The sequence below is a fragment of the Tetrao urogallus genome, assembly GCF_951394365.1.
Source record: "Tetrao urogallus genome assembly, chromosome: 6".
In the NCBI taxonomy this organism is placed as follows: Eukaryota; Metazoa; Chordata; class Aves; order Galliformes; family Phasianidae; genus Tetrao; species Tetrao urogallus.
The window spans coordinates 44,814,746-44,841,815 of record NC_136819.1 but is presented as its reverse complement, the minus strand read 5'-3'; the positions used below and the strand labels follow the sequence as shown (position 1 = coordinate 44,841,815).

General features: G+C 37.8%; 3 protein-coding genes across 5 annotated transcripts; 2 read left to right on the top strand and 1 right to left on the bottom strand.

Moving 5' to 3' along the window:
* Positions 1–659: 659 nt before the first annotated feature.
* On the bottom strand, positions 660–11,980 carry CPSF2 (cleavage and polyadenylation specific factor 2; the record flags this gene model as incomplete). 2 transcript variants are annotated; one of them, XM_079537619.1, is made up of 14 exons in its annotated part: positions 660–752; positions 858–992; positions 1,810–2,109; positions 3,661–3,886; positions 4,403–4,555; positions 5,116–5,316; positions 5,646–5,746; positions 6,868–7,158; positions 7,577–7,764; positions 8,185–8,300; positions 9,607–9,736; positions 10,104–10,209; positions 10,302–10,461; positions 11,820–11,980. In XM_079537619.1, the coding sequence occupies 14 exons, from the start codon at positions 11,966–11,968 to the stop codon at positions 660–662; spliced, it is 2,349 nt and encodes a 782-aa protein (XP_079393745.1). The 2 variants fall into 2 exon arrangements, with proteins under 2 accessions (XP_079393745.1, XP_079393744.1); XM_079537618.1 differs by lacking the exon at positions 4,403–4,555 and having other exon boundaries at positions 11,820–11,968.
* Positions 11,981–12,713: 733 nt separating this feature from the next.
* NDUFB1 (NADH:ubiquinone oxidoreductase subunit B1) lies at positions 12,714–14,952 on the top strand. The gene is made up of 3 exons (XM_079536613.1): positions 12,714–12,757; positions 13,548–13,692; positions 14,895–14,952. Exons 2-3 carry the CDS (start codon positions 13,553–13,555, stop codon positions 14,929–14,931), a joined length of 177 nt encoding a protein of 58 aa, XP_079392739.1. The 5' UTR covers positions 12,714–12,757; positions 13,548–13,552; the 3' UTR covers positions 14,932–14,952.
* A 583-nt stretch (positions 14,953–15,535) lies between these two features.
* Positions 15,536–26,689, top strand: ATXN3 (ataxin 3; the record flags this gene model as incomplete). 2 transcript variants are annotated; one of them, XM_079537290.1, is made up of 12 exons in its annotated part: positions 15,536–15,559; positions 18,089–18,253; positions 18,770–18,814; positions 20,372–20,457; positions 20,901–20,967; positions 21,314–21,349; positions 23,202–23,289; positions 23,539–23,671; positions 24,625–24,800; positions 25,225–25,348; positions 26,098–26,186; positions 26,595–26,689. In XM_079537290.1, the coding sequence occupies 12 exons, from the start codon at positions 15,536–15,538 to the stop codon at positions 26,687–26,689; spliced, it is 1,128 nt and encodes a 375-aa protein (XP_079393416.1). The 2 variants fall into 2 exon arrangements, with proteins under 2 accessions (XP_079393416.1, XP_079393417.1); XM_079537291.1 differs by lacking the exon at positions 21,314–21,349.
* Between the last annotated feature and the right edge of the window lie 381 nt (positions 26,690–27,070).

Below are 27,070 nucleotides of genomic sequence, written 5' to 3'. Positions count from 1 at the left end.
TTGATCCTGCAGATTAATACTTCATATAGAATAATGAAGTGCTGTACTGGAACAAGTCAGTAAGAGGAGACAAGCAACAACATTAAGATGCAGCCAGATTAGCACTGGGGGAACATATAGACAACTTTAAGCGGGCTGTTAAAAATATATTTTAACTAGACCCCATTTAAAAAGGGAAAAAAAAGAAACAAAACAAAACAAAAAACACAAGACAACTCAAGACTCTTCTATAAATCAGACTTGTTGAAATAACAAAAAACTAACAAAAAAGAGAAAACAAAGAAACCACAACTCCCTATCTGATCTTATTTGAGAACAGAAAAATGACTTTTATCTATTGCGTAATCTTTGGCAGGGAATCTAACAAATCAAAGTGTGACTTATCAATGCCAATCCTTCCTGAGAAACAGTTTGTGGTCATAAACTCATTTGTGATACATTATGTGGGAAATAAGTCATAACAGTTTGAAAGTCAAGAACATGGAACATACCAACAGATTTATGAAGAGCAACAACGGTCGTTATTTACATGTTCAGGGTGATTAACTGTTCTTTATGAATTACTTTTCCCCTGTATAAATTAGAAAACTACAAAAAGTCCAGAGAGAAATCCTCTGCATATTCAGAAGTTCAAGCGAAAACACCTTTAAGTGCTTCTTTTAGACAATAGCATATTGCTTATATAAAAGTTCTCTTATCCTATAGAAGTCCTGACAGAGACAGCCTTCCAATCCAATGCGCCCCGTTTCAGTCTGAAACAAAATGATATTTCAATTTAATATCTTTAAACTAACAAGAAGCATAATTTTCATTTAGAAAATTAGTTAGCAAAGAGTTTTAAGACACAGATCACCTACCCTGCGAACAGCCACCATATTGTTGCACACAAGCACTCCTCCTACAAATTCAGCTTGAATTCCTTCTCGCAAGAGAACTTGCTTGAAGTCAGATAGTCTTGGCTCATTCATAAACACAGACTGATGTCCAGGAACCTTTAAACAATGTACACAGTTTTAAAATTCCTGCTACTTACCGCCTTTCATTTTTCCAAAGATCTTTTCCTTATTGTGTTGGCAACAGCATGGCCTATGGATAGGCTACAGGACTACAGAGGAGAAAATTAGCAAGACAATTCCAGGATGGAAAGCCTTAAAAGTCATTTATCAAGCAAAAGACTTCTTTCCGCGCTCACATATTGAAGACTCTTTTGAGCCAAGTTATGCCAGGGCCAGAGCTGCAGTAAGCTGCACTACTGACCAGTACCTGGTTCTGTGATGGCTGTCATGAATCTGAAGAGACTTTAGAGTTGTTTATCTATGTTTATCTAGCTCCTGGAACAGATTACATTCAAGACTCTGCAATAGTATCTTAAGTAATTCTAGGATAAGGAAGTACTTCATTAACTGAACAAATGAAATTACCTATTCACACATGCAAGTATTTTCATTTAAGAGTAATATCATGAAAAAACTTAATGAGCTTTCACATCACTCAGAAGTAGAGATGCACGAATTTCAAAGACATATGTCTACTTAAGTACATAAGTGTATTTCCCATGGCATCAACAACACATAATGGAACCCAAGAAGGACTAATATCAACTCATTTAAAAATCCACAGGTATTAATTACAAATATGGAACACTAAGATCTAATATTCACAAATAGATGATAACCACATGCGAGGCACCATTATTGAATGCAATAGATAGTGCTTGCTGAAAAGCTTGAAATCTGAAACAATAGTAACAGCATTAGCACACAGAACTCAAAAAAAAAGAAGTAGTCTAATCCAGGAAAGTTTCTGTACCTCGTGAGGTGGCAGTGGTTCCAAAGTAGGGATGATTTCACTCTCCTCACACATCTCCTTATCATCGTCACCAAAGAGACTTTTCATGGCCTTTTGTTGTGCAATGACACTAGAGTCTGAAGAAGGTACATCCACTTGCATCTCTAACTCTTCATCTTCCCTCAGCTCTCCCTCTTCCAAAATAACTCCAGTATCCACTTTCGAGACCCGCATATCCAGGACACCATCTATCCAAGCCAACTCAGCATCCTTGGCTTTACAGAACTGAAGCGAGCTGACAAGAGAATCTTTTAACCTGACCTGGGGTGCACAAAAATAAAAGCATGGTTTGATAGAAAAAAACAAAACAAAACAACCCGGTTCTTACTTCATGCTTTTAAAGCAGTTTTTCTTCTACTCTCTCTGCATAGGTTTAGTTCATAGTCATTTGGAGACATCCTACACTAATACAAATTATATTTTGTATTATCTCATTTCAGGAGTCAACTTAAACAGTAGAAGAGAACTATATCTTTTAAAATCTTGATTAAAATAAGAACCAGTATGACTGCAAAACAAGTCAGACTCACAGAAGGAACAATCATTGCCTTCTAAAGCAACTTGTTTTTTTGTGGCCAAGGGGTTCTTCAATTGGCCTTATCAAATTTAAGGAAAATGTCTAAAAATATATTCGGGTTACAAAACAGCTGCTCCAAATTTCAACCTTCTTAAAAAATATATTTTATAGAGAAAGGGAAAGTTGACAATATCAGACTTTAAGTCATCAAAATATTACTTTGATTCCTCATACATTCCAAGACATGAACTAATTAAATAAGCCCTACCCTGAAAGACTGCTATCCACAAGGGATGGTGCACTATCGCAACAGAGAAATCAAGGCTGCAACTGTACAAATGAAATTGCAACTAATTATCTGCAGCACAATCCAACCAAAAGACATCAGGATTCTGATATCCAGCTCTCATCTATTATCTTCTAATTCAATGTCTCCAGAGTACTCCATCTGTTCAGTTGTTTCAACGAGAAAGAAAAAAAATATATTAAGAATCCCTGAATTTATGAAGATTGATTTCACCTTTATGAATAACAACAAAATTGAAACGAAATATAGAGCTATTATAGTTTTGTTCAGATAAATACTTTGTGAAAAATCATAGATTTGTCATTTCTTACACCCTAGCAATACTAAAAAAAAACCCACAAAAGTCTGTTGTCTTAAAGAATGCCAGAACAAGGTAATTTTGAGTAACAGGAACTTTCTACTTCCAAGGCTAACAGATTTTTCTCTGAAAAGCAGCAAAAACACTTCTTTCAACAATTCTAGTGATGCTTTTAGATTAATTGTAAAAGGATAAAAGGAATAAAGAACTCATGTCTAAACAGCATACAAAATGCTTTCCTCTAACCTACTGGGTACAGAGAGTCCAATATATGATTTTTTTTTTTCCTTTGCTCTCTAAGGTTCCTCTTGAAATTTCAAAAAGAATCTTGAATTCCAGGTCACATATGGCAGTAATTTAAATATAGACACAACAAAGCTATTAAGACTTGAGTAAAACAAACTGATGCTTCCAGAGACATAAACACGGCCTTCTGCACTACAGGTTGAAGAACACCGACCTCACATTCAAGTTTTGTTTTAAACACTTCTTATGAGAAATACTCACTTGAGCATAGGAGAATGCTTACACCTGAAAGCAGCTGTTAATGTCAAAGTCAAGTATACACATGAAATGTTTAGCATCTCCTCTAACAAAAAATTGAGGGTTAAAAAGAAAGTCTGCCACTACAGCTGCTCTACTACAGTTCTCAGTACTTGTACATACAAGTAACAAATTCCAGCACCTTACCTGGTAAATATGAGTTTCACTGGTTGCATCTACAGTTTCATGTAGTTTTGGCATATACACTTTAATATCTTTTCCACCAAAAGCTCTGCAACATTCAGCAAGGTCCTGGCTGGCTTCAGGTGGCCCGTGGACAATGATTAGTTGTCTTGGTTTCATTTGGTTAATGATTTTTTTAATTGAGTCCCCATCTGAGCGTCCTTCATAGTCGATATATGTAACCCTGGCTCTAGTTTGAACAAAAAAAAAAGATGCAAAAGAACAAAAACCATATATCTCAAAGATATTTTGTGAGATTTAATTTAAAAATGGAAAACATTGCAAAAAATTCTTCTACATCATAGTAAAATGTCAGCAAAAGGTACATTACAGATCAGTAAAATACAGATTAGTACAATATCAGCATATATACACGTGCAGCTCCAAATAATCCTCTAACAGCTGAGGCTTTGGAGGATGGATTCAGGAGAAGTGCAGTACTAGAATTCACCCATAATCTCTTTTTTGTCACACAGGTAACAAGCAGAACAAAACAGAATGTGAAATATGTGCATTATTAATAGCCTGACACTAGACTGGCATAGATTTCTTATTGATCCTTCTGCAAAAGACATTTGTGCAGTGGGAAAAATACAGGGAGCCACTATCCAGTCTCACAATGTTAAAAAAAACAAATAATTATATAATAATGATTCTTTTCCTCTCTTGGCTCTGAAATTATGAAAACAAGAACAAAGCCACTCACTTAATTTCCATGGATTCTGTTGCTGATATACACTTGGTAGGAACATCTGATAAATCCTGGTCCATTGGCTCCTCTCCATTTGTCAAACCAGATTCTAATTTGCTTTTTTCTTCTTCTGTTGCCTGAAGTTCTGGAACTAGAAAGTCTTCTGGTCTAAAGGAGAAAAAGCATTTTGCTTTTAATAGTCTTATAGTAAATCCAAAGCATTACATAGTATAGAAACAAGCAGTTCTGACATAAATACTGAGTTATTTTAAAATTTTTAGTGTTAACAATTTAAACATGTTTTCCTTAAATAATTCCACATATGGACAGAGCTCAAGTGGAAAGTGTCACCTTTGTATCTTAAAAAAAAAGAACTTTGATATCTTGCAGAATACTACTAATTTAAGGGTTTCTACTATGTATTCATCATAAAAATAGGACAAATATTGCCAGATTTTTCTAGGCTAAATGATACCCCTTAATGAAGCTCTATAAATTTTTCAAAATTATGCGGAATATAAAGCAGGAAAATGCCAAATTCAAAAGAAGTTTTTAATCTTTTCTCCCATAAAGAGAAAAAAGAAAGCAAACAACAGCAACAAAAATCAAAACAAAAACCTGGACTGGAATCGCTTTGTATTTTTATTTTTGTTTTCATTACTTCTATTTTTGAACTATTTCATGGCTATTACATGTTACTAAGCATTACCACTGCTCTCCCCACATACTTGATAATCTCGCCATATTCATCCCATTTAATTCTTTCTTCAGGGGCTGGGAACATTGGATAAGATTTCTTTGCCTGTTTGAAGAAGCTTCCTTTCCGGCTACCTTCACCCTTCATCATCAAATCATGTTTGGTCTTATGCACAGTTGGCTGATCAATGTCTTCTTCCGCATCACTCTCATCACTGGAATCAATATCTGCCCTGAAATGGTATTCCAAGAATAATAGCCTTTTCTTTTCTTTTTTCATCAGGTTTAGTATTACAAAAACACACTGACTGGACAGTAACAGTTAAGACTAAGGGCAAGGACAGTTGAAGAGAAAATGTTCAGAAAATTCAGATGAAACAGGTCTATAGTAACAATGGATTAAAGACAACCACTGACTAAAGACAACCATTCTGACTCCTCGATGCACTCAGACAAACCTACCAAAACTGTTACTTTCACTTGCCCCTGTAAATGGTTGAAACATCAGGCTGAACATGCATCTCAACTAATAACAGCAGAACACAACAGCTAACATACTTACTCTTTAGACTGCTCTAACTTCTTAGCTGCTTCTTTCTTTAGTTTCTCCTTTTCTAGGTATTCTTCAAGTTCTTTTCCTTCCAACTTGACACGTCTTCTCAACTTATAAATAAAGTAATAATTAGACTTTCTGTGAGTAGCTGACTTGCTGTTAATACTTCTCCTACACACTGCTGGTAAGATAATATTTATACTTAAGTACCAAGGACAAATATGATCTTGTCCTTTATGTAACAACTTACATAAACACATGGCACCTTAGCATGACAACGTCATGACAACGTAGTCAATTAGTACAAACTACATAAGAACATAAAATTAATTCTGAAGTATTAAGATCAATTCATTTTACAATAATTCCTTAAAATATCTTGAGGAAACACCTCCCTTCAATAACTAAATGCAAATACTCTAAGGTGAGCTGCTATTTTTTGACCTTTGAGCCTCTAACGTGAACAGAAGTACCTGGCAAAATTACATGTTAGCAGGCAAAACAACATTAAGCCTTGTTTCTTTTTTTTGGTTTGTTTTGGGTTTTTTTTTGTTTGTTTTTCAGAACTGATTAGACTACAGGTCACATATGATAATGTTCAATTCTAGTAACACTGAACCAATCCAACCTAAAACTGAAAGCAAGTTGCATCATCAGGACTGAAATGATTACTGGGATCGCAAAGGACTCCCAGAAATTACCACTATTTACCAGAGTGAAGTAGGCACAGGTATACTATTTGAATACAATCTGGCAGCATAACTAACAAATAATTGTGTTCTTTTAGTTCATAAGTTTCACTTATCTTACTCTGGTAGGATACACTGTACTCATTTGACTTGATTCTCCCCTAATCTAAACCCGAAGTAGTTTCCAGAAAGAATAATCCATCCGTAGTTGGATCTGCACCTAAACTGTATGCAGAGATTTTTTTTAATGTGAGGACAAAAAACACTGTGTAAAGATAAATATTTAAAAGCAACTTCATGCTCACCTTATTAGACCCTAATTCAACTGCAGCAACAAAAAATATTTTGCACTTCCTACTAAGACTTGTTTTTTTATACAAATTTATCCTTAACACTTTATATATGTAACATACTCATTTCAGATTTTCTTCTGCCACTAAAAGCATTTTCAGCAGGTAAAAAAAGAGAACTAAATTCAATTTTACTTATATTCCCCCAGGTAGCCCACCACAAAAACTTTAAGATATACAGGCAATTTTTACCTCAATATCTATAACTTTTTCAGAAGGATTATCAATCAGGAATCGTGCCAGTGTTCCAGGTGTGGTACGGTAAGTTAAAATTATGGAGTTCTTGGAATCCTGGCACCACTGAATGAAAAGATCTCTCGAAAACCCGCATTCTAAATCAGGTTGGCTGGCAAGGACAACTTTTGGACTAGGCACTCGAGCCAAATCAGACAGACTATGACATAAGGAGAGATGGCGGAACTGGAAAGGATTGTTTCTCTTGTCTTCGAAGCACCTCATCAATTTATCACTCATCCATTCCACCTACAATATAATATTTAGACAAAGTTATCTATAGTAATACAAGCTATATAAAAATGTATAACCTGACAGGAAGCAGAAGAATGAAATATGCACAATTACAAAGTTTCTCAATATGTGTAGAAATAATGTAGGGTAGACAACACAAGTGAGTAATTTAAATACACCTTTTTAAGAGCTATAAACTATTTTAACAAGTTTTGTGATAAAATGAATATCAAGAACCACGGCAGCAGCCATGACTGGACTTTGTGTAACTTAATTGAAAAGAAAAATATTTGCTTGAGAAAAACACCCACTCTAGAATAAGGACAACACCCAGATTTCAGCCACTTCTTACTGTTAAAGAGGAAAAAAAAAAAGCTCTTGAATACACATCTTGCTACCCCCCTCACAACTGCATATCAAAATGAAAACAAACCTGTGATTTAGAGAACTCCACTACATTGTAGCTGACGTTATTCAAAAGCGCCAGAGAGTAAACTCCTAATCCTGCATCTTTCGTTCTCCAGATCTGATCAAGAAGTTGAGCAAGTTCCAGAACTCTGCCAGCTGTATCCACAGCTATCAACACATTTCCATCACCTCGTAATGTCTCCAAAACATTAGCTAAGTAGAGTTAAAACAGAAAGAACTACTTTTAACCACATCTAGAGCTTTGAAGATCCCACCACCTTGATTACTAATTTTTACAATAACTTTTTTTCAAACATCAGTAAAATGGAGATTAATAGAAGAATGTGCTAAGGAAAGTCATTTAAAAATCCCTCAAGTCAAACATTACTGGGTAAAATACACTATTTTCACATACACTTGACTTTCACATGACTGCAAGTCATTGTTTTTATGAAAACATTTTCCCCACAGGGTTAGTACCATCAGGAAAAAGCAATTCAAAAGTTGTTAAAATTGAATAAAGATTCTTAATTTAGATGTTAGCAAACTTCTTAAAAAAAAAACAAAAAAAAACAATTTACAGTGGCTAATAAATCAGTTACTGCTATCTTGAGCCCCAAACAGAATACGTACTTAGTAGCTGTTCATCCCTTTGTTTCCTCCTGGGTTGTACATAAGTAGCATTAAATGAATCTGTAATAAGCAATGAAGGCCTGCTCAGCATTTCCAATGAACAACCATTCAGATGGCTGTGGAAAAAAAGGCCAGAACTCACTGTCAGCATTTTTATTTTACAAGGAAAAAATAAGACAGCGAACATACAGTTTTCCATGTATATTTCAACAGTGGAAAAAACAGGGTATCACATATAAGCAAATCAAAGAGCTGCTTAAAGAAAATACTTCAGGCCAAGAATAAGAAGGTGTCCAAGAGTCAGTCTGATTAAACAAGTAATTCCAAGGAGGTTAATGTAGTAAATATTTATTATCAACTGTATAAATATTTACAATTACTAGAAAAAAACAGTTTCAATTTAGTTCACTTTACTTCCTTCCTCTTTTCCTCACTCCCTGAAAGTCTCTTTAGCGTAACTTCAATTAAACCAGAAATAGGCTCCCTAAGGCTGTAGTCACAGCACCAAGCCTGCCAGGGTTCAAGGAGCATTTGGACAAGCTCTCAGACATAGGGCTTGAATGCTGGGTGGCCCAGTGTGGAGCCAGAGGCTGGATTCCATGATCCCTGTGGGACCATTTCCATTCTGAATGTTCTACAATTCTGTTTTTATGCTTAAATTGGGTGAGATGCATATTAAAAAGCACAGTAACAAACACTAACGAGTAAACGCTACTTCGATATTTATTTTCTTGCCTTTTTTCCTCTCCTAAACAAGCATTTTATGGGAGGAAGGCAGGACATGAGAAATATTCTGTCAGCTAAGATAGAAAAAACCCACACATTTTTCTTTAACATTTTCCAGGAATTTCAAAACCATGAACTTTCTTAAATCTCAACCATCCAGTAAGCCACGCAGTAATTTTTAAGAGTCAACATTCATCTACTTGCTCCATAGCCTCTAGGATATTTTTCAGAAAGTAAATATTGTGTATCCCAAAAACATCCTAAAAACAACTACACTCTATGGTTATACTGCAAATTCCATCTTGATAGGTTGAATTTGAGCACACTGTTTTAAGAGTTCCTGTTCCTTCTAAGTCAAGTAAGATTCTGAGAAACAGAAAACAGAGTTTGTAAAAACTGTTTCCTACATGACAAAGAGAAGCTGTGTGTTATTTCCCTCTTCAAAATAACAAGAAAAGCTTTTCAAGTGCATGATACAAACGCTTTCTGAATGTTTCCTGCTTCAATCTAAAAGAAATCTGAACAGAATGAAGAAACCCAGGGCTAAAGCTTGTTTCAAATTCACTGATATGAATCCAAGTAAAACTAGTGGTTCTCTCACATCTGGAAAGGCACCACTACTTCCATACTTATTTATCACACAAATTATACACACTTAACACATCAGAGAAATATAGTTAGTTATATTGAACTTACATCTCCCTCTTGTGGTTGAAATCAACTGCATAAACAATTTCTTCCTCTCCATCTTTGACAATCTTCCAAATCGTGCCTCCTATCATGTGACCTGCAGGCAATGGCGTGATTGACAGACCGTGTCCTTTGCCTACAAAAAAGAATGGTCTCTTAGATAGCTTTCAATATTTTAGGTAGATGACACGTATGAAAACCTATTACTCTAACTAATAGGTAAATAAGTAGCTAATCTCCAAAGCTATCACTTGGAAAAAAGTCAATTGAGGTATGAAAATCAGTAACATCTCTCTCCTTCCTATCTAACCAGTAAAATCCATCAACCCTGGCATAACCTTCTCCTCATTAAATGGAAATTCTACTGACATTTGGCTGATGTAGACTGACACCTGGGAAATGCACAACATTCAAATAACATACTCCTTTTAAAAAGTTACCTGAACTGCCAATGAAAGGGAACAGAATCACTAAGCTATCAAAACTTGCTGATGGGACTTTACCTTTCAAGTTGACAATCTGAGAAAACTTTAGCTGCTGTATCTTATCAAATGCTGCATCTACATCATCCAATGTAAAGAGTGTGAAATCTTCAGTATTATGGCGAGACTAAAACAAATAAGAAGCACAGAATGTTCAAAAATTCAAGCCCTCTACCTTGTCAAAGATATTGAGTATTAAGGCGTGAACCGAAAAGATACCTGATAGAGATCATACATAAACATCTGTCCCATTTTATACACAGGAATAGTTGCATAAATGGCACAGTTCAATCCCATTTTTCCAACTGCATATGGAAGAGCACCAAGGTGTAGAGGGTCAGGATGAGAAAGGAGAACAGCATCAACTTGGTGTACATGCCTACAAAAGAAGTACAGCAGAAGATGGTGGGGAGTTGTATATGGTATGACATACTTCCTACCACGACTGTCTTGAGATCAACTGCACAGTATGAACAACAAACATGGGAACTCAAGTCTTTTCAGTTTAGAATAAAGTTTTTAAAAACATAATTAAAAGTTATGTTTTTTTTCCAAACAATCTCAAGTAAAATAAAAACTTAAATAACTTATGTTTTCAGATCTCAGTTCAAGGACCGGGTGACATACAAACTTCCAAAAGTTTTGCACTATGTTCTTGATTAGAAAGACTTCAGCATATATTTGGATACCAGAAAGTTCATTAACTGAAGAACCAAAGGTATATTCAGAGCAAACACGATACTGCTTATGTATCTAAAAAACCTAAAATACATTACAACTTTTCTTCAAATGAGGAAGTACAAACAACAGGATGCAAAGGCCAATCAAATCAAAATACATTTGGGTTAAAAATAAGGGCGAGTTTTAGCTTCATTTTAAAAATTAATTTATATAAATAAAAACACAAGCTGCTTTTCCTTGAAAACTGTGGTATAACTTCAGAACTCAGGCCAAAGACTAGCTATCATAATTCAAAAACATAAGGGCCTAAAACAAACGCAACAAGTGAAAATACAAGTTGGGCAGAAGGAGTCAGCTTTTTGGTCCCTTACATAGTGACTGGACCATGCACATTATTCTTGACAGCTATTATTAAAACAGGGATTAAATTTAAATGCTTCTCAGGTAAGACACCCAAAACATCTTAGATGCTACTACACAATAATTTCCATCCCCCCTGCCACACGCAGGGCCACCAGCCTCCACATTCAATACTAGACCAGGCTGCCCAGGGCCCCATCCAATCTGGCCTCGAATGCCTCCAGGGACGGGGCATGCACAACCTCTCTGGGCAGCCTGTTCCAGCACCTCATCACTCTCTTGGTAAAGAATTTCCCACTGACATCCAACCTAAATCTTCCCTCCCTCAACATTTCCCCTTGTCCTGCAGTTATCAACCCTTTCAAAGAGTTGATTCCCATCCTATTTGTAGGCTCCCTTTAAGTACTGAAAGGCTGCAATGAGGTCACCCCACAGCCTTCTTTTCTCCAGGCTGAACAAGCCCAGCTTCCTTCTTCATGGCCCTCCTCTGGGAGAGATCAAAATGTATATATACAAACATATATACATATATCTATACACACACACACACACACATCTGAACTCTTGCCTTGTGTTTCAAGATCAGCAGACTCGATCTGAAAACCAACTTCTGCAGAGTATCCCAACTCTGTCAAGAAGTTATTTTGAGAGCTTTCAGAAAACACAAAGCATATTTAGAGTGCACAAAGTACTTACTTCTTTAGGGAATCAATAATATCCATAGAAAAGTTCTCATCCCAGCCACAGTCCAACAGAAACCGAAACTCATCCACTTGCAGCAGGTAACACAGGGCAGACTCCTCCTGCACTCCGGAGAGCGTGGTCAGCTTGATGATGGATGTCATCCTGCTGTCCAAGTGTCTTATTTCCTAAAGAACAGATCTGAGCAGGGGAACACAACGTGTTACTGAGTAATCCAAAACAAAAAGCTATTTATTTAAGAAAAAAAAAGACAAGAAATTGAGAGGTAGAGCTATCTCTGCTAACGTTTCTGAGGACGCACATGATAACAGCAATGCGTGATGCTGACTACAGCAGCTGGATACCTATCGACAAGTTTCAGATTGCAACACCTGATTCTTGGGGCCTTTTGCAAATAGAAAGGGATTAGGAATTCATTAGAATTAGACACGAACGTTCACGAATCACCGAGGCGGTGCAGCACGCGCTGCGATAGCTGCGGCCCTCCAGACCCTGCGGCCGCCCGAGGGCAGCCCGGCCCCGCAGAGCGGCTCCAGCTCCCGGCCGGGACCCGCCGCTCGGCCCCGGTCCAAGGGGAGGAAGAACGAGCGCGGCGAGCACCGCACAGGCCCTTTACTGCTCGTCTCCCACGGAGGGGCCGCTGCACAGCGGTGCTCCCTCCCCACCGCTACCTGCCTCGAGTTGCTCCTACTACCTCACGACGCGCGCCCACGGCCGCCCGAACCGGCGCCGCTCGCAGCCATCTTGCGCAGGGCGGGCAGAAGGAGGAGGAAGGGGAGAGGCGAACGGACGGCACCATTCCCGGGGGGGTGAAGGCGGCTTCCCTCGGTCCCCCGCGCTCGTGGGCTCTCCCGAGTTGCTCGCGCCGCCCGTTGCCCTTGGGGTGGCCGCTGTGCGGGGCCTGGTGCAGTGAGCGGTGTTTGTGAGTCCCGGTAGGTTCCGGGGTAGCGTTTCGTGTGCGTGGTGCGCTGGCAGCCGCCTTGCCGAGGGGTCGGTACCGTGAGTGTAGGCACAGAGGGCGCCCTGAGAGCTCGGCTCGGGTGGGGCGGGAGGCGGGAAGGGGAAGAAAAGCGGCTTGTGTCTGCCTCCTGTCATCCGAGCTCGCATAAATGTCACCATTAATGCCTTAAGAGAGATGTTCCGCTCCCATTTTAGGATAAAATCCCATTTCTAAGACCCGAGCGTTGTTTAGGGCTGTTTCTAAGAAACTTGCATGTGCATTTGAGAGCAGGCTGAGAGGGGATCCTGTCTGTGTTTATAAATATCTGCAGTCTGGGAGTCAAATGGTTGGGACCGGCACTTTTCAGTGGTGCTCAGCGATAGGACAGAGGGCAATGAGCACTAACTGGAACACGGGAAGATCCCTACAAGTATGCAAATGAACTTTGTTGCTGTGAGGGTGATGGAGCACTGGAACAGCCTGCCCTCGGAGACTGTGGTATCTCCTTCTCTGGAGATACAACCCATCTGAAGACTTTCCTGTGCAACCCGCTGTAGGGAATCTTCCTTAGCAGGGGAGGGGATTGGAGTAGGTGATCTCCAGAGGTTCTTCCAACCTCTTTGATTCTATGAAATCCATGTCTAGTTGGAAGTGTTTAATGGCCTGTATGTGTATGATCCCAGGGTAGGATTCTAGCAAGTGTGGTTAAATGTTCTAAGCATGCACCAGCTTCCATGTACAGGTTTATTACCAACTCTTATTGTTATGGTTTTTCTTTCTAGCAGCCATGGTGAATTTTGCCCAAGCTGTGCGTGACCACTGGGTTCACATCCTTGTTCCGTTGGGATTCGTGGTTGGATGCTATCTGGACAGATGGAATGATGAGAGGCTGTCAGCCTTCCGAAACAAGAGCTTATTGTACAAGAGGTCTGCTTTGTCATGCCTTTTAAAAATATGTGTTTGGTTGTTTTCACAAATAGACTTTAAGAAGCGCTTCTCTGTTTGTTGGTAAAATCATACATATGAAAAAGAATTCTATCAAAATATTAAAGGGAAAAATGACCAAAATTTCAGCAAGCATTTGTGAAGGATTTAAGATCCCTAATGCCCTCTGAATATTTAGCTCTAAGCCCATCTTTGTGCTCTTAGCCATGAAAGAAAATATATGTGGATCTCTGTGTTTGATCTTTTAGCCAAAATAATTGGTTTAAAATGGTCAATTGCAACAGTGAATCAGAAGTATTGATTTTAATTAATCTGTGAAAGCTGGATAAATGCAGACTACAGTAATAGGAAGTATGATTTGTATCTAAAATTGAAAAGGAGGATGCTCTACCTGAGATCAAAATATAAAGTAAACACGTTAATATGGAGGTGAACAGAAATCATTTTGCTAGGAAAAAGGTAAATAAATAAAACTTAACAATTTGCTGTCAAATTCTTAAGTCATGAAATGTGGAAACTGTAATTTTGTCCTTGAAACTTCAGTGAGAAACAGTCACTGAATTTTCATTTTCAGCTTTTCTGTATAGTAAGCATCTTTAAAATTATCATAGCATTTAAAAATTGTATGAATTTGTCATTAAAAATTATCTACTTTTTAAAAGTTAATGCAGCATCTTTAAACATTTATGTTGGGAACTGCTGTCTCCTTTCTTGGTAAAACAGTTAGCTTATGACAAAATTAACGCAGCTGCTACACAAGCACTTTTCTTTCTGCTGTTCCTGGTGACTTCAGACTATTTCAGCATCATTGCAAAAACCTTTTCCACTTTCACCTCTATTTGTCTTTCCACTAAAGCAATGGATTTTTGTATTGGAAGGAGTTAGATTTTTTTTTCCTTTAGAGTCCCATTATGTAAAAAAAAATTTTTTTTAAAAATCAATCTGTTAACTCAGTAGAGGTTTATTTATAACAATGGTAGCAAAGGACTCAATCCTTTGATGCTTTGGATTGAAAAGAAAAAGCTTGCCAGTATAGGAAGGTTTAAAACTGACAACAGTTGCAAATAAAAAATCAGGATAACTTTCCAAATCAAAGGATTCTAGAATAATTCTAAATGTGTGTTAATTATCCCACAACATTTATCCTAACTTTGGCCTCCACCTTTTTTTTTCTTTCTGCACAGGGAGCTGAGGCCCGGTGAAGAAAAAACATGGAAATAAAGGCTGTTGATGAATGGAGAATATTTTTGCTCAGTTAATCACCTTATCTCATGCATTGAAATAATATGATTATGGTTTTATCTCGAGACTGTACCAAGCTACAGAAAAGAACACCTACAATTTGTCAGTGCTACTTTAATTTCCATTGTTACTTTCTGAAAGGTGATTTAGTTATATAGCTAATTTGTACCTGGGAAACCCACAAATGTTGAGAAATGTCTGACCCCAGAAGTACCATTCAGGAGTTGGGGGAGGAAAGACTTAATGTAATAAAGAAAACACTATGCAAAAATATTTTCCTTTTTTATTAATCTGTATGGTGTGGAATTAATGCGTTTATGGCTAATTTATGAGCTAGTCTTCAAGGAAGTACTTAAAGCAGCACGCTTTAACTCAGCGTCACGCGGAGACGGGCGGCACAGAGGGAGCGGGAATTTCCGGCTGCTCCACAACCGCGAGCAGGCGCGGGGTGTCGCCAAGATGGCGGGACCTCCCGGCCGCCAGGGGGCGCTGCGGCAGCCTGGCTCAGCGGGGCCGAGCGGAGGCAAGCTGCGATTGGCTGCGCGGGTCATGTGAGGCGGAGGCCGTGCCGTTGACAATAAACATGGAGTCGATATTCCACGAGCGGGTGAGTGAGCGGTCGCGGTGGGTCCGGCGCTTCGATGTAGGCGTCCCGCATATGCAGCGCCTTCGGTCGTCTGGCGGGGTGGAAGCGGGGATGTCCTCCGCAGGGACTTCTCGCGTTGGGCTCTCCGTAGCAGTTGTTGGGTACGCTCAGGTATGGCCTAAAGCTGCTGCTTCTCATCTGTGGCCGAGCATGGAGGCGAGCAGCGGGACGTGGGGCGGTTCTGCATTCCGAGTTCCGTGCGCTAACACGCTGCTCGCCGCCACCGGAGCTGCCCGGTGTGGGTGTGCCGCCCGGCGGGAACGGCGCTGGGAGGGACGGCCCGCATCGCGTGCTGAGCGGCGCTTCCTGTTTTGGAGAAGAAATGCTTCTGGAAACTGCTGCGCTTCGCCAGGGCTCTCACGTACGGGCTGTGTGCGAGCTCTGTGTTACTACAGTACAGCTCCCTTTTTCATCTGCTTTGCCAATGACTCTGCATCTTTGTTGTGTTGTAGGTGATACCGATTTCTAGCCGTTGTTCTTATGCGTAGTAGTTGGTTTAGTTAACAAATGAAAAGAGTTAGCTGTACAATTCTGTTGGTTTTTGTTTTTTGTTTTTTTTTTAATATATCATTATTTTTACATCAGTAGTAGAACATGGAGAGTGTTCTTTCAAGCTGGATTTGGGTAGCAAAACATGGCAAACGTCATGAAGCTGCTGTTCAGAGGGTAAGAGCTGGATTTCAGCCATTATAACCCATGCTGCAGTAGCTTCAACTTCCAGCTGGGACTAGAAAATGAGTTCTAACCAAAAGTGCATACCTTCCTTTTCTGTAGCCTTTCACGTACCAACCTGGCAACTGAAAGAAGGGTTTATCAGTAAACTGCTTTGTACTTTCGGAATAAACTGCGGAAATTGTAATGATCAAGCATACTACATTCAAAGAATTGGTATACCTTTAACTAAACAAAGACCTGAAACAGTGTTTCATTTGTAACAGGAGGGTGACAGTTGCAAAAAGTAGGACTGCTGCAGATTTGAGCCCCTATTATTAAAAAATTGGCCTTTTCTCTTAAAGGATCTGAGTGATTGAAACCACTGAAAGCAGGGCAGCTGTTGAAACCAGGATAGGTTTCAATAAGGGGATTTCAGATTATGGAAAAATACCATATTCTCTGCACAGAAATACTGCAGTTAACATTTATTGCAAAACAAAAAGATGTGTTTTATGCACTTACAGTATGTACAGGTTGTCATTTTATTTTTAAGATGAATTTTTTTCTGTACAAGTACAGAGGGGCCCTTTCAAAGAAATTAGGGCCTAAGCTTATAATGCAGCTCATTTTTTTCAAAGGTATCTTAGGGTTGGTTTGTTCCTAATTATTTACATGCTTATGGTGAAAACAATCTGTGACTGTGAGCAAGTTCTCCTGTTTTAGTTGTACGATGGGACCAGCAGCAGGAATGTGCTCCCAACAGGGCAGGAGTTGCTGTTTAGTCTGGAGTTTCTTGTGGGATAAACACGAGCTGGAGGAGCTGTGGAAGATGAGGTTTTAGAATTCCATTGTACCTTGGCTGTACAGCTGGTCCAGCTTTAACTCAGTGTTCAGTTGAGTGATGATGCCCTCAGAAAGTACTGCAATCTGAAGTTCTAGGGCTCCTGCTGTAAGGGAGACCGCAGGAGGTTTGTGCTCCTGACTTGTATGTTGGAAGGGTGGATGTTTAAATAATATTCCTACAAGGCACGCTTTTGGATTCTTACTTTCTGTAGGTTTTGGCAGAGGTGAGAGGCTGGTTTTGATTCCTTGAAGACTTTGTTTTGTTTCCAACATGTTTGTTCTGATGCATGTTCTTAATGTTAGTATAAACGAGCATTGATACAAAGAGGAGAGGTTATTTTTTTATAACTGGTGTTAAACTGTCTTGTGCTTGTAGGTTAGTTATTTTTTTAGAGAGAGATTGCTTTGTCATGGGAAACTAATTTCTCTTTTTGTGAAGTCCTCTTTTTCTTCAAAGTCTCAATGCTCTGTTTTTCTTCAGCCACATGTGGAAAGCAGATTTTTGATGGCCACGCCTGACAGGGAGCACAAGTTTAACAAAGAGCAAGAGCATCTCTTGTGGAGAGTGTTTGTTACTGGGAATTGAAGATTAAAAAAAGAAAAAAAGAAAATGAGTTTCCTATTTCATATGGTGATGATTTGAAGGGAGCAGAATCCATTCTCCTGATGGTTGTAAAGTACCTGTGTGACTGGACAAGTTGTAGGTGATTTTTATGCTGTTTCCCAAAACATTTTCACTTGGAGTTTATTTTCTTCAAGGAAATGTAATGTTTGTTTTCTTTTTCGTCATCAGATTTAAGGAGCAGAGGAATGTATTCTACTGCTCACACTGTTACAAATCTGGAAAAAAATACAGTATTCTGGGGAGTGGGGGCTGGAGGAAAAGTTTGCTGGAATACAATCATTGAATGTTTTTGCAGAGCGCATCATTAACATCGGTTTGTTATTGTTTTGACATTGTTTTTTTTATTTTTCTCCTTTTTCCAATATTAGCAAGAAGGCTCATTATGTGCTCAGCACTGTCTGAATAATTTGCTGCAAGGAGAGTACTTTAGTCCTGTTGAGTTATCCTCCATTGCACAGCAGTTGGATGAGGAAGAAAGAATGAGAATGGCAGAGGGAGGAGTGTCTAGCGAAGAATATAGAACATTTTTACAGGTAAAATCTGAATGTGACATTGCACGGTGTTTGCATAAAATCTAATACTGTGTAGCAAAGGCCTCCTATTCTTTCATAGTTACAAAAGGTTCGTTTTCTATTGCTGACATTCGGAAGTTTGCTGATACTTCCTTTCAAGCATTTCAGTTTTGAGGTTTTTAAATGTTATTTCTACAACATTGTAGTGCTTCTAAAGGAGCTATGTTATCCTCATCTTAAGGATAGGAAGGTCAGGCATGACAAGGAGAAGAGTAAGAGATTGACCATTTGTTTTAGTAAGCCAGGGGTAGAGATGGTAACCTGTACCTGTCTGTCCTTTAAGCAGTAAATATTTGTAATTTGAAGGTTTGAGTTATTAATGAAAATGTAGGTGTTGTAATCAGCATGCAGAGTAGAATATATTTTGTTGCTGCTTTATTTATGTACAGTTGTATTTTTTTTATGTGAAATTCTTTCTGAACTTTTATGCTTACACGACTTTTAATTTTCTTTCCCCCAACCTCATATGCTGAGCAGCAGCCTTCTGTAAACATGGATGACAGTGGATTCTTCTCAATTCAAGTAAGCAGTGCTCTACGCTGGCATATTTTTTTTTCTTTATGGAATATATGTGCTGTCATATAATTTAAATGACATTGAACTATTATCTAGTTTCTATTTTACAGGCTTAATGGCTTGAATCTTGAATTACATTAAGAGCAATGGTGACCTGTGTTTGTTCTTTAGGGTAATATGGTTTGGGTGCAGTTGGACTTGGTGATCTTGAAGGTCTTTTCCAACCTGAGCAATTCTGTGATTCAGTTTATGGGCCTTTATTTAAAGAGTCAAAGCATAGCCACCCTCGGTTGTGATACCACACCTGCTTGCAATAAGCTTGCTTTCCAAATTGCTGGTTATGGGCTACAGGTGAAAAAAGAGACTTGAGATTGTCTTCTCAAATTATAGACTGTAAAGTCTTTGGCAGTGGTTACAGAATTATTGCCATGATTTGCAGAATGAGAGAAGCTGCAGTATCTGTGTTCCAGTTTTTACAGTTCTCTCAGGGCACTTTGAATTGTGGTTTTTAATGTTTATTTGCTTTTTTTTTGCTTTGCTTTTAAAGGAATGGGAAAATAATAAGAAATACATTAACCAGAATAAAAAGGTGGTATTGAACACTAAACTGGGTCTTGTGTCTAGACTGGAGCTGTTAACAAAATTCTGCACCTTTAGCTGTCTCTCTCTTTCAGAGGTGCTTTTCAGTGCTGCAGGATAGAAAATGCTTCCCTATATTCTGTACCCTTCTGTCCTGTCACTGCTTAGCGTGCTTGCTATGCAATTGGCTGACAGAAAGGAGGATGAATTGCTGATTTAAAATTTTCTACAGTGTTACTGCAAGTAGCTTTAAGAGTTATTGTAAAAGAATTTGGTAGTTACCTTTTATTTTCAGATTTGCTGATTATCTATCGAAGTCTCTTTGAATATTCTAGTAAGTTGAGAAGATTCTTATTTAGAAGCCTTAAGACATAGTGACTTCCAGGGTTTTGTTATACAGCTATTTGCTTGCAGTACAGTAGAAACTGTAAGTCTTTACATTGATCAGCAAGCCTTGATGGACAGACAGCTCTTGGAAGTCAACTGGAGCTGTCAACCTAAAAATGCTATCAGTAAGCCAGTACTAATGAAACTGACTTGATGATGTGACATTCAAGTGGTGCAAATGCAAAATAGTTACTGTGGGGATAGATGACTTTGTACTTAGGAGAGGGCAAACAGAGCAGTGTGTGGAGAACAGAGAGATGGCAACATAGGCAGTAGCTGTGGGAGGTGAAATTATAGCTTTGACTATGTTTTGACTATAATTTGCAGCAGTAAGTTTATTAACATGTCTTAGTTAAATCACAACTTTGATATTCCCCCTTAGATATGGTAGGCATGTTATATTTGCATGTAGGTTGATGAGGGTGGCATTTTGAATAATCTGATTCCTAATTTTCCCTGCAGGATTTTGAGATGAAAGCTTTATGAGGACAATAGAAGTGTTTGTAGCGGCTAAAGGGGTTGTTCTTGCTCAAGTTAGATCGGATAGGTTTGACTCATGAAAAGTATTGTTGGTTTTCTGTTCGTTTGTTTTGACAGGTTATAAGCAATGCCTTGAAAGTGTGGGGTTTAGAACTAATCCTCTTCAACAGCCCAGAGTATCAGAGGCTTGGGATCGACCCTATGTAAGAATTTTTGTTGTCATCATTTTTTAAGCACGATTTCCTTTAATTTTAGGAAAAATACTGAAAAACAGTTATTGATTTCTTTAAAATCAGTATTTAAGCTCTGTTGCATTCTTGTTTGTTTTCTTACACCCTGATCCTTTGACATTTTTTCTTCTTTTGAGGGTGTATATGAGCACCTCTCCTTTGTGCCTTTGACATCTCAGTATCTGTGGCATCACAACTATATGAGATCTCAGTAATGCCGATGTGATGAAAAAGACAATTTCATAAATATTATAAGTTATAAAAGCAGTATGAGTACTCTGTAGCATCAAATCAATAGTTTTATTACTGAAAGTTTGTTTTGTAAGTTTAAATTAGTGGTGGCAAAGAACTGAAAACATTAATATGCACTCAATATTATTTAATTTTATCTATACCTTTTGTTTTTCTTTTTACAGAAATGAAAAATCATTTATTTGTAATTATAAGGAACACTGGTTTACAGTTCGAAAGTTAGGAAAACAGGTGACACTGTCTTTTTTTATTTAAAAATTGACTTCAGAATGGGGGTGGAAGAAGTGGTTTCAAGTAGACCATGTGTTGGCCTTTTGCAGGCTTTTTCTGCAATTTTATTTAATAGTAGATATAAATAAATGAGTAAATGTTTGTTATATGAAATGCCAGGCAGCTTCCCTTGAAGTTTAGTTTGGGGAAACGTCCTAGGATCATTTTCCTAGTGAAGCTGTTCTATAGGAAATTGTAGCTGAGGCAGTCCTTGTGACCTCTTGAGTTCTCTCCTTCTTTCTATGTGTGAAACAACAGAAAAAAATTATGATTTGAAAGCTGTACTAATGAATATTAATAATTGCAGGTATTTAAGGGTATCCAAGGGATAAGGCTGGGCAAGGTAGAATTACAACTTTCCACTATTGTAAAAATCAATCTGAAGCAGCTGTATTATAAGCAGAAAATAACTATTAAAGGTAAAGAACAGCCATACATATGCATAGTACCTATATAATAGCACAAATCACGCACAGATCTGTAATGCCAGTGCAGTCTTTTTTTTCAGTAACTGATGATTGTTCTGGATTGTACTGCATAAGCTCTTATACAACATAAATCAATTGGTTTGGTGTGGTGTTTTGGAGTTGATTTTTTTGTTTGTTTTTTTTTGTTGTTGTTGTTGTTGTTGTTGTTGTTTCTGGTTGTTTTTTTTTTTTTGTCATAGAAAGTGTCCCATAAAATAAGCATTCAAATTCTAAAAGTGTAAGCAGAAGTTGACTTACCCATTTGATGTTCCAAGTGGTGACTACTTATGTTGGCATCCAATTTAAAAGAACTGCAATTTTGCCCATGAATAAGCAAACTAAATTCCACAGTTCTGGTGCAGTTCTAGAGTTTGGCTGATAATTGTTTACAGGCATTTTTTTGGGTGTATTCGAAATTGAAGAGGCTGAATGGCCTTTAAAGGGTTGGATAAGCTCCCTGGTAAAAATTATAGCCAGCTGAAACTTGTTTGAGACACTGTTCTAGCCTACAACATGTTTAATTGGAGGGGGGATGCATTTGTTTTCTCACATGGTTTGTAGCCAAACAAAGAAAACACAAGGTTCTGTTCACTAGAGAGTAATGAGAAGGGAGAGACAAAACAGATTGACTTACTGCTTTCAGCTGTTTCTTTTCTGTTACAGTTATAGCAGTTAGTTCTCCAAACTTTTGTCCTCCACACTTCTAATAGTTTATCAGTAATCTGTCTGTCACATATGTTCACATAACTTTTTAATTCTTTCCCCATTCCTACGCTGTTTGTTTTCTTTACCTTATCTTAGTGGAACAGGGGCTGTTGACTGACAATTTAAGAATGGTAGATAGTTGACTCTGAATTCACCAGGTGAATTACAGTTTGGCCCTGACTGCAAGTGTAGAATTGCATATTTGATAGTTTATGCAGACAGATGAATTTTTGTGATAAGAGATAAAACTCTTCTGTCTGAAATGGTGTGTTCTCGTTCAAATTGGTAATGTTGAATGGGTATGGAATATAAAAATATTCTTCAAATTCATTGCTGTATAAATGGAATACACCAGGTAGACCATTTTGCCATACATATTGAGTATATTTTCTCCCTAGTGGAAATATTATATATAATGAATTGTCTTCAGGCATCTGAAAATAATCTGTGACCCATATTGTAATGTATACATGCATAATTGGCATATTAAATGTTAAGTTCATTTTTATAAATATTTAACAGTTATCTCCCAAAGATGTGAACAATAATTCGCAGTATCATCATCTGATAAAGGCAGCATGTTTAATTAATACAGTGAATTCGATTTCTGTTTCCTGTAACTACAAATATATTAAGATAGTGTTAGCTTTAGAACTTTTTTCTTCATGTATTCCTGAACTGTTTAAAAAAAAAAAAAAAAAGAGTATTTTACAACTATGCCTGAAGTGATTATTCTGCCATCCTTAGATTTGTGTTTTGGTCTGCTTGCCTGCTACCAGTGTTCAGAAAGGAGAGAGAGCATGCAGTCACTTACATGCTTCAGATCTCCTGTTAGCTGAAGAGATTTTGAAGGGAAACTTTGAGCAGTATAGTTATTGTGCTTCTATAGACTTCTAACTTGATGATTTATTTTATTTGGTGATTTTATTTTATTTTAGAAAATGACCACAATGTACAGAAATGGATAACTGAGTTATCTTTATGCTAATTTGTTCTCTCAAACTTTTTTTTTCTTAATTGCAGTGGTTTAACTTGAACTCACTCTTGATGGGTCCAGAGCTAATATCAGATACATATCTTGCACTTTTCTTGGCACAATTACAACAGGAAGGTAATAGTAACTTGCAGATGCTAAGTCTCTTTAATTAAAAGCAGGTAATCATTATTTATTAGAAGTTATGTATTCAGTTAACTATCCTTGGGTTATTTCACTATTTCAGTAATGAAACTAAGTTCGTGTAATGAGAGTTTGAGCCTTAATTTTAATAAACTGCAGACCACTGTATTCCGTATAAGTTTACATTTCACATAATTTATGTGTGCAGCTTAATGCTGTAGACCTATGATTTCTGTTTTTCAGGTTATTCCATATTTGTAGTAAAAGGTGACCTGCCAGACTGTGAGGCTGATCAGCTGTTGCAGATGATTCGAGTTCAGCAGGTGCAGCGACCAAAACTAATTGGAGAAGAGACTGCGCAGTCAAGAGACCAGAGGTAAGGTAAACAGACTTACTTTTAATAATGTTCAGTAAGGTTTGTTTCCATGATTAATGCCTACGTGGAAACAAACCCTTTAAGATGTAATTAGAAGTACCTCAAGATCAATATGTTCTATTGCACACTATAAAGCCAAATTAGTAGATGACCTAGTTTCAACGGGGACAGAGTTGATTTTCTTCATAGTGTATGGTATAATGTTGTGTTTTGGCTTTGGGACTAGAACAGTGTTGATAATACACTGATGTTTTAATTCTTGCTGTGCAGTGCTGCACAAAGCCAAAGGCATTTCAGCTTCTCATACTGTCCTGCCAGTGAAGGGCTGGGGGAGAAGCACAAGCAGCTGGGAGGTCAGCTAGGCAGGTTAGCTGACCCAAACTGGCCAAAGGAATCTTTCATATCTTATGACAGAAGAATTCAGAGGAATTAATTTAGAATGAATTCGTTATTGTTACTTCCAGTTCATAAACTATGGTGTTGTAAACAAATGTCGTAAAAACAGTAAGCTACTTGGCAGTGATGTGAAATTACATATAGTTTGCAGAGGATCTTTTGCTGTAGTGTTATCATCAAAAGTTCCCGAGGAGAGACCATGTACACTTTTATCTGTGGGTTTGACTGTCTTACTTGAAATAGGTTCAAATAAAATTCATGTCTTTCCATAGCACTTTTGCTTTTGAAGTTTCTCCTGTAAAGTAAATTCTCATCAACTTATAAGCATATATTCATGGTTTTGGTATTTTCATTTCTATAGCTGAAAACTATTCTTGCAATTCCTTCAAAATGTTTTTTTTTTTTTTTATAGAAATAAGAAAGTATTTCTGATTTTCATAAGTCACTTTTTGTCAAAGTTAAAAATATAAGTAGTTGAGTCAGCACAAATTACTTTAAATCTCAGTAGAAGCAAGCACGATTGTGGTTTGAGTATTATAAATGTATCAACTTCACAGGCTACCTAGAAGTGATGTGGACCAAGCGATAGAAGTTAGCCATCCTTTTGATGGGACAAGCATGTTAGATGAAGATGAGGAGAATTTTCAAAGAGCTCTGGCTTTAAGTAGGCAAGAAATTGATATGGAAGATGAAGAAGCTGATCTTCGTAGAGCCATTCAACTCAGCATGCAAGGTACAGTGCTTTTTTAAATTGCAGTGTTCTTGCTGCTTGCACTTTAGCAGCTACTGAAATCAGCTTCAGACAGTTGTTTTCCGCAGGCTTCAAGCTCTGAAAAGACTGTCTTTGAGGCATAGAAGGATAATCCAAACTTGTATCTGTCTCCTTCCTGCTGTTTGAAAAGTTACAACTTCTACATTAACACTGATTTTTAGGAGGCAAGAACAAGTAGGGAGGGAGGAGTGAAAGGAATCAATTCTGGGGTGAGAAAGTGACAGTGAACTTAGCCTAGGTGCTTCTTTCACTAACAAGTCTGTTTTCATGAAGTGTGAAGAATGATTCGTTTGGGTTGGGTTTTTTTCTTAATATAAAAACAAATTAAAAAAGTGAGCTATAATTTTACTGTAATTAGTAGGATATGGCTTGTTCTGATTTTTAGGTAGTCGTCAAAATGAGTTCTCAAACTCGTTACCACAGAATGCTTCTCAGCCACCACACAGCAGTCAGACAGACTCTCCTTCTTCAGAAGATCTGCGCAGGAGAAGACAAGCATATTTTGAAAAGTAAAGTAGCCGATAGAAAACTAAATCTGCATTTGGAAGTAAATGTCTTATTGTTCAGTGCTTTTGGGCTGTGGGTGGATTTCTCTCAGAGATCCAGCTTGATTTTAACCCTTAACCTGTTTTCGTAGCAGTACTAGAATTTTGCTATTCCCATGCGTTCTTAAGAAATGAAGCCTGTAAATAAGAGGGGATCTGTTAGTAGTGTGCCATCAGTCTTTTGAAGGAAAGCAAATAAATATGTTAGAGTATTTCTACTGCTGTAAATAATTTCCATAATTATTTTCCTGAAGAATACTCTTCCTCTAAGACTTCTGGAAATTATTTCTCTCATGAGCATCACACAAAGATTTTCTAGATGCTACTTCATTTTTTTTGTTTCTGGAGCGCTGCCTTAATACGTATTTGTGGTTTTATTGTAGTCTTTGCTTGTCTCTATTTCCCAGTGATGGAGGAAATTTAGATAAGGGAGAAATGCTGCAGAAAGGAGGTGATAGGTATTGCATGAGAGGATAGTAATGCAGAATGCCTGAATTCTGGAAAACAGGCCTGTAATTTGGAATATCAGCTATCCCTATGTGAGGCTTAGTGGAGGAAGCAATTAAACAGATTTGAGGTGGGGTGGGTGGGTCTGTATTTCGAACGGCAGCTTATACATCTAACTCTTGGCCTTCCTTGACAATGAAATAGACTTGATATAGGAGTTGTACTGATCTTAATTCTACTTTTCTTTAAATTTATAATTATTTCAGGCAGCAACAGCAGATAGAACAGCAGGATCTGACCCTGAACCTACGTGATAAACCAACTATAAACTCAAGCACTCTGGAAGCTGATCCAGGTAATGTTTTTTAAACTTATTTCCAACATTAAAATATATTTTATTTACCTTTGTAAATAAATATATGTCAGTATATTTTATTTACCTTTGTACTGTGCTCTGCTTCCTCACTTTCCTTACCTGCCTTATTTCTCACCCCAGCAGTGGTTCAGACTGTGCATCACAGTCATTACTCTTTTTGGCAGAAGGGAAGGATCACTTTCTTGAAATGTCTGTTTTGTTGTGAATGTCAGTACCCTGTTCCAGGGTGAACTATTAGACTGAGCTCTGGCTGTGCTTTTTGTTATTTAGTTTGGCTGGGACAGAGTAGGTATGGACAAAAGGAGTAAAGAAAGCATTTAATTACAGATTCAGTTGAGAGCTGAAACTGTGCATTTATTACAATTTGTGTACGTCTGTTTTCTTTAGGAGGTGATATGAGTGAGGAGGACATGCTTCAAGCAGCTATGAATATGTCGCTGGAATCTGCTAGAAACCACTTGAGTACAGAAGAGAAGAAATGACGTTGTAATTTTTCCCCTCTATTGTCAAAACACTACGTCTCCGTTACAATTTTACTGTGTGGATGTTGCACAAGCTGGGTTCATTTCAGAGTTCTGGAAGCAGGAATGAAAGGTTGGCTGGAGCTCAGAGTTTAGAGGGAATCTGCAAATAGTTTGCACTAATTTAGAAAACCATAGCACTCCTACTACAAGAGTAACAGTATTGAAGTTACTTATGTTACTCTTGACCAAACATGCACATGTAGCAGCTGTAACTTGCATTAAAAAAGTTTGTTCTGAAAAATTCTATGGAGAACACAAAAGGTGCCAAAAATTGGTATCAACCACTTTTTTTCCATACTAATACAAAAATAGATAGAAGTAATGAATTGTATTCATAAG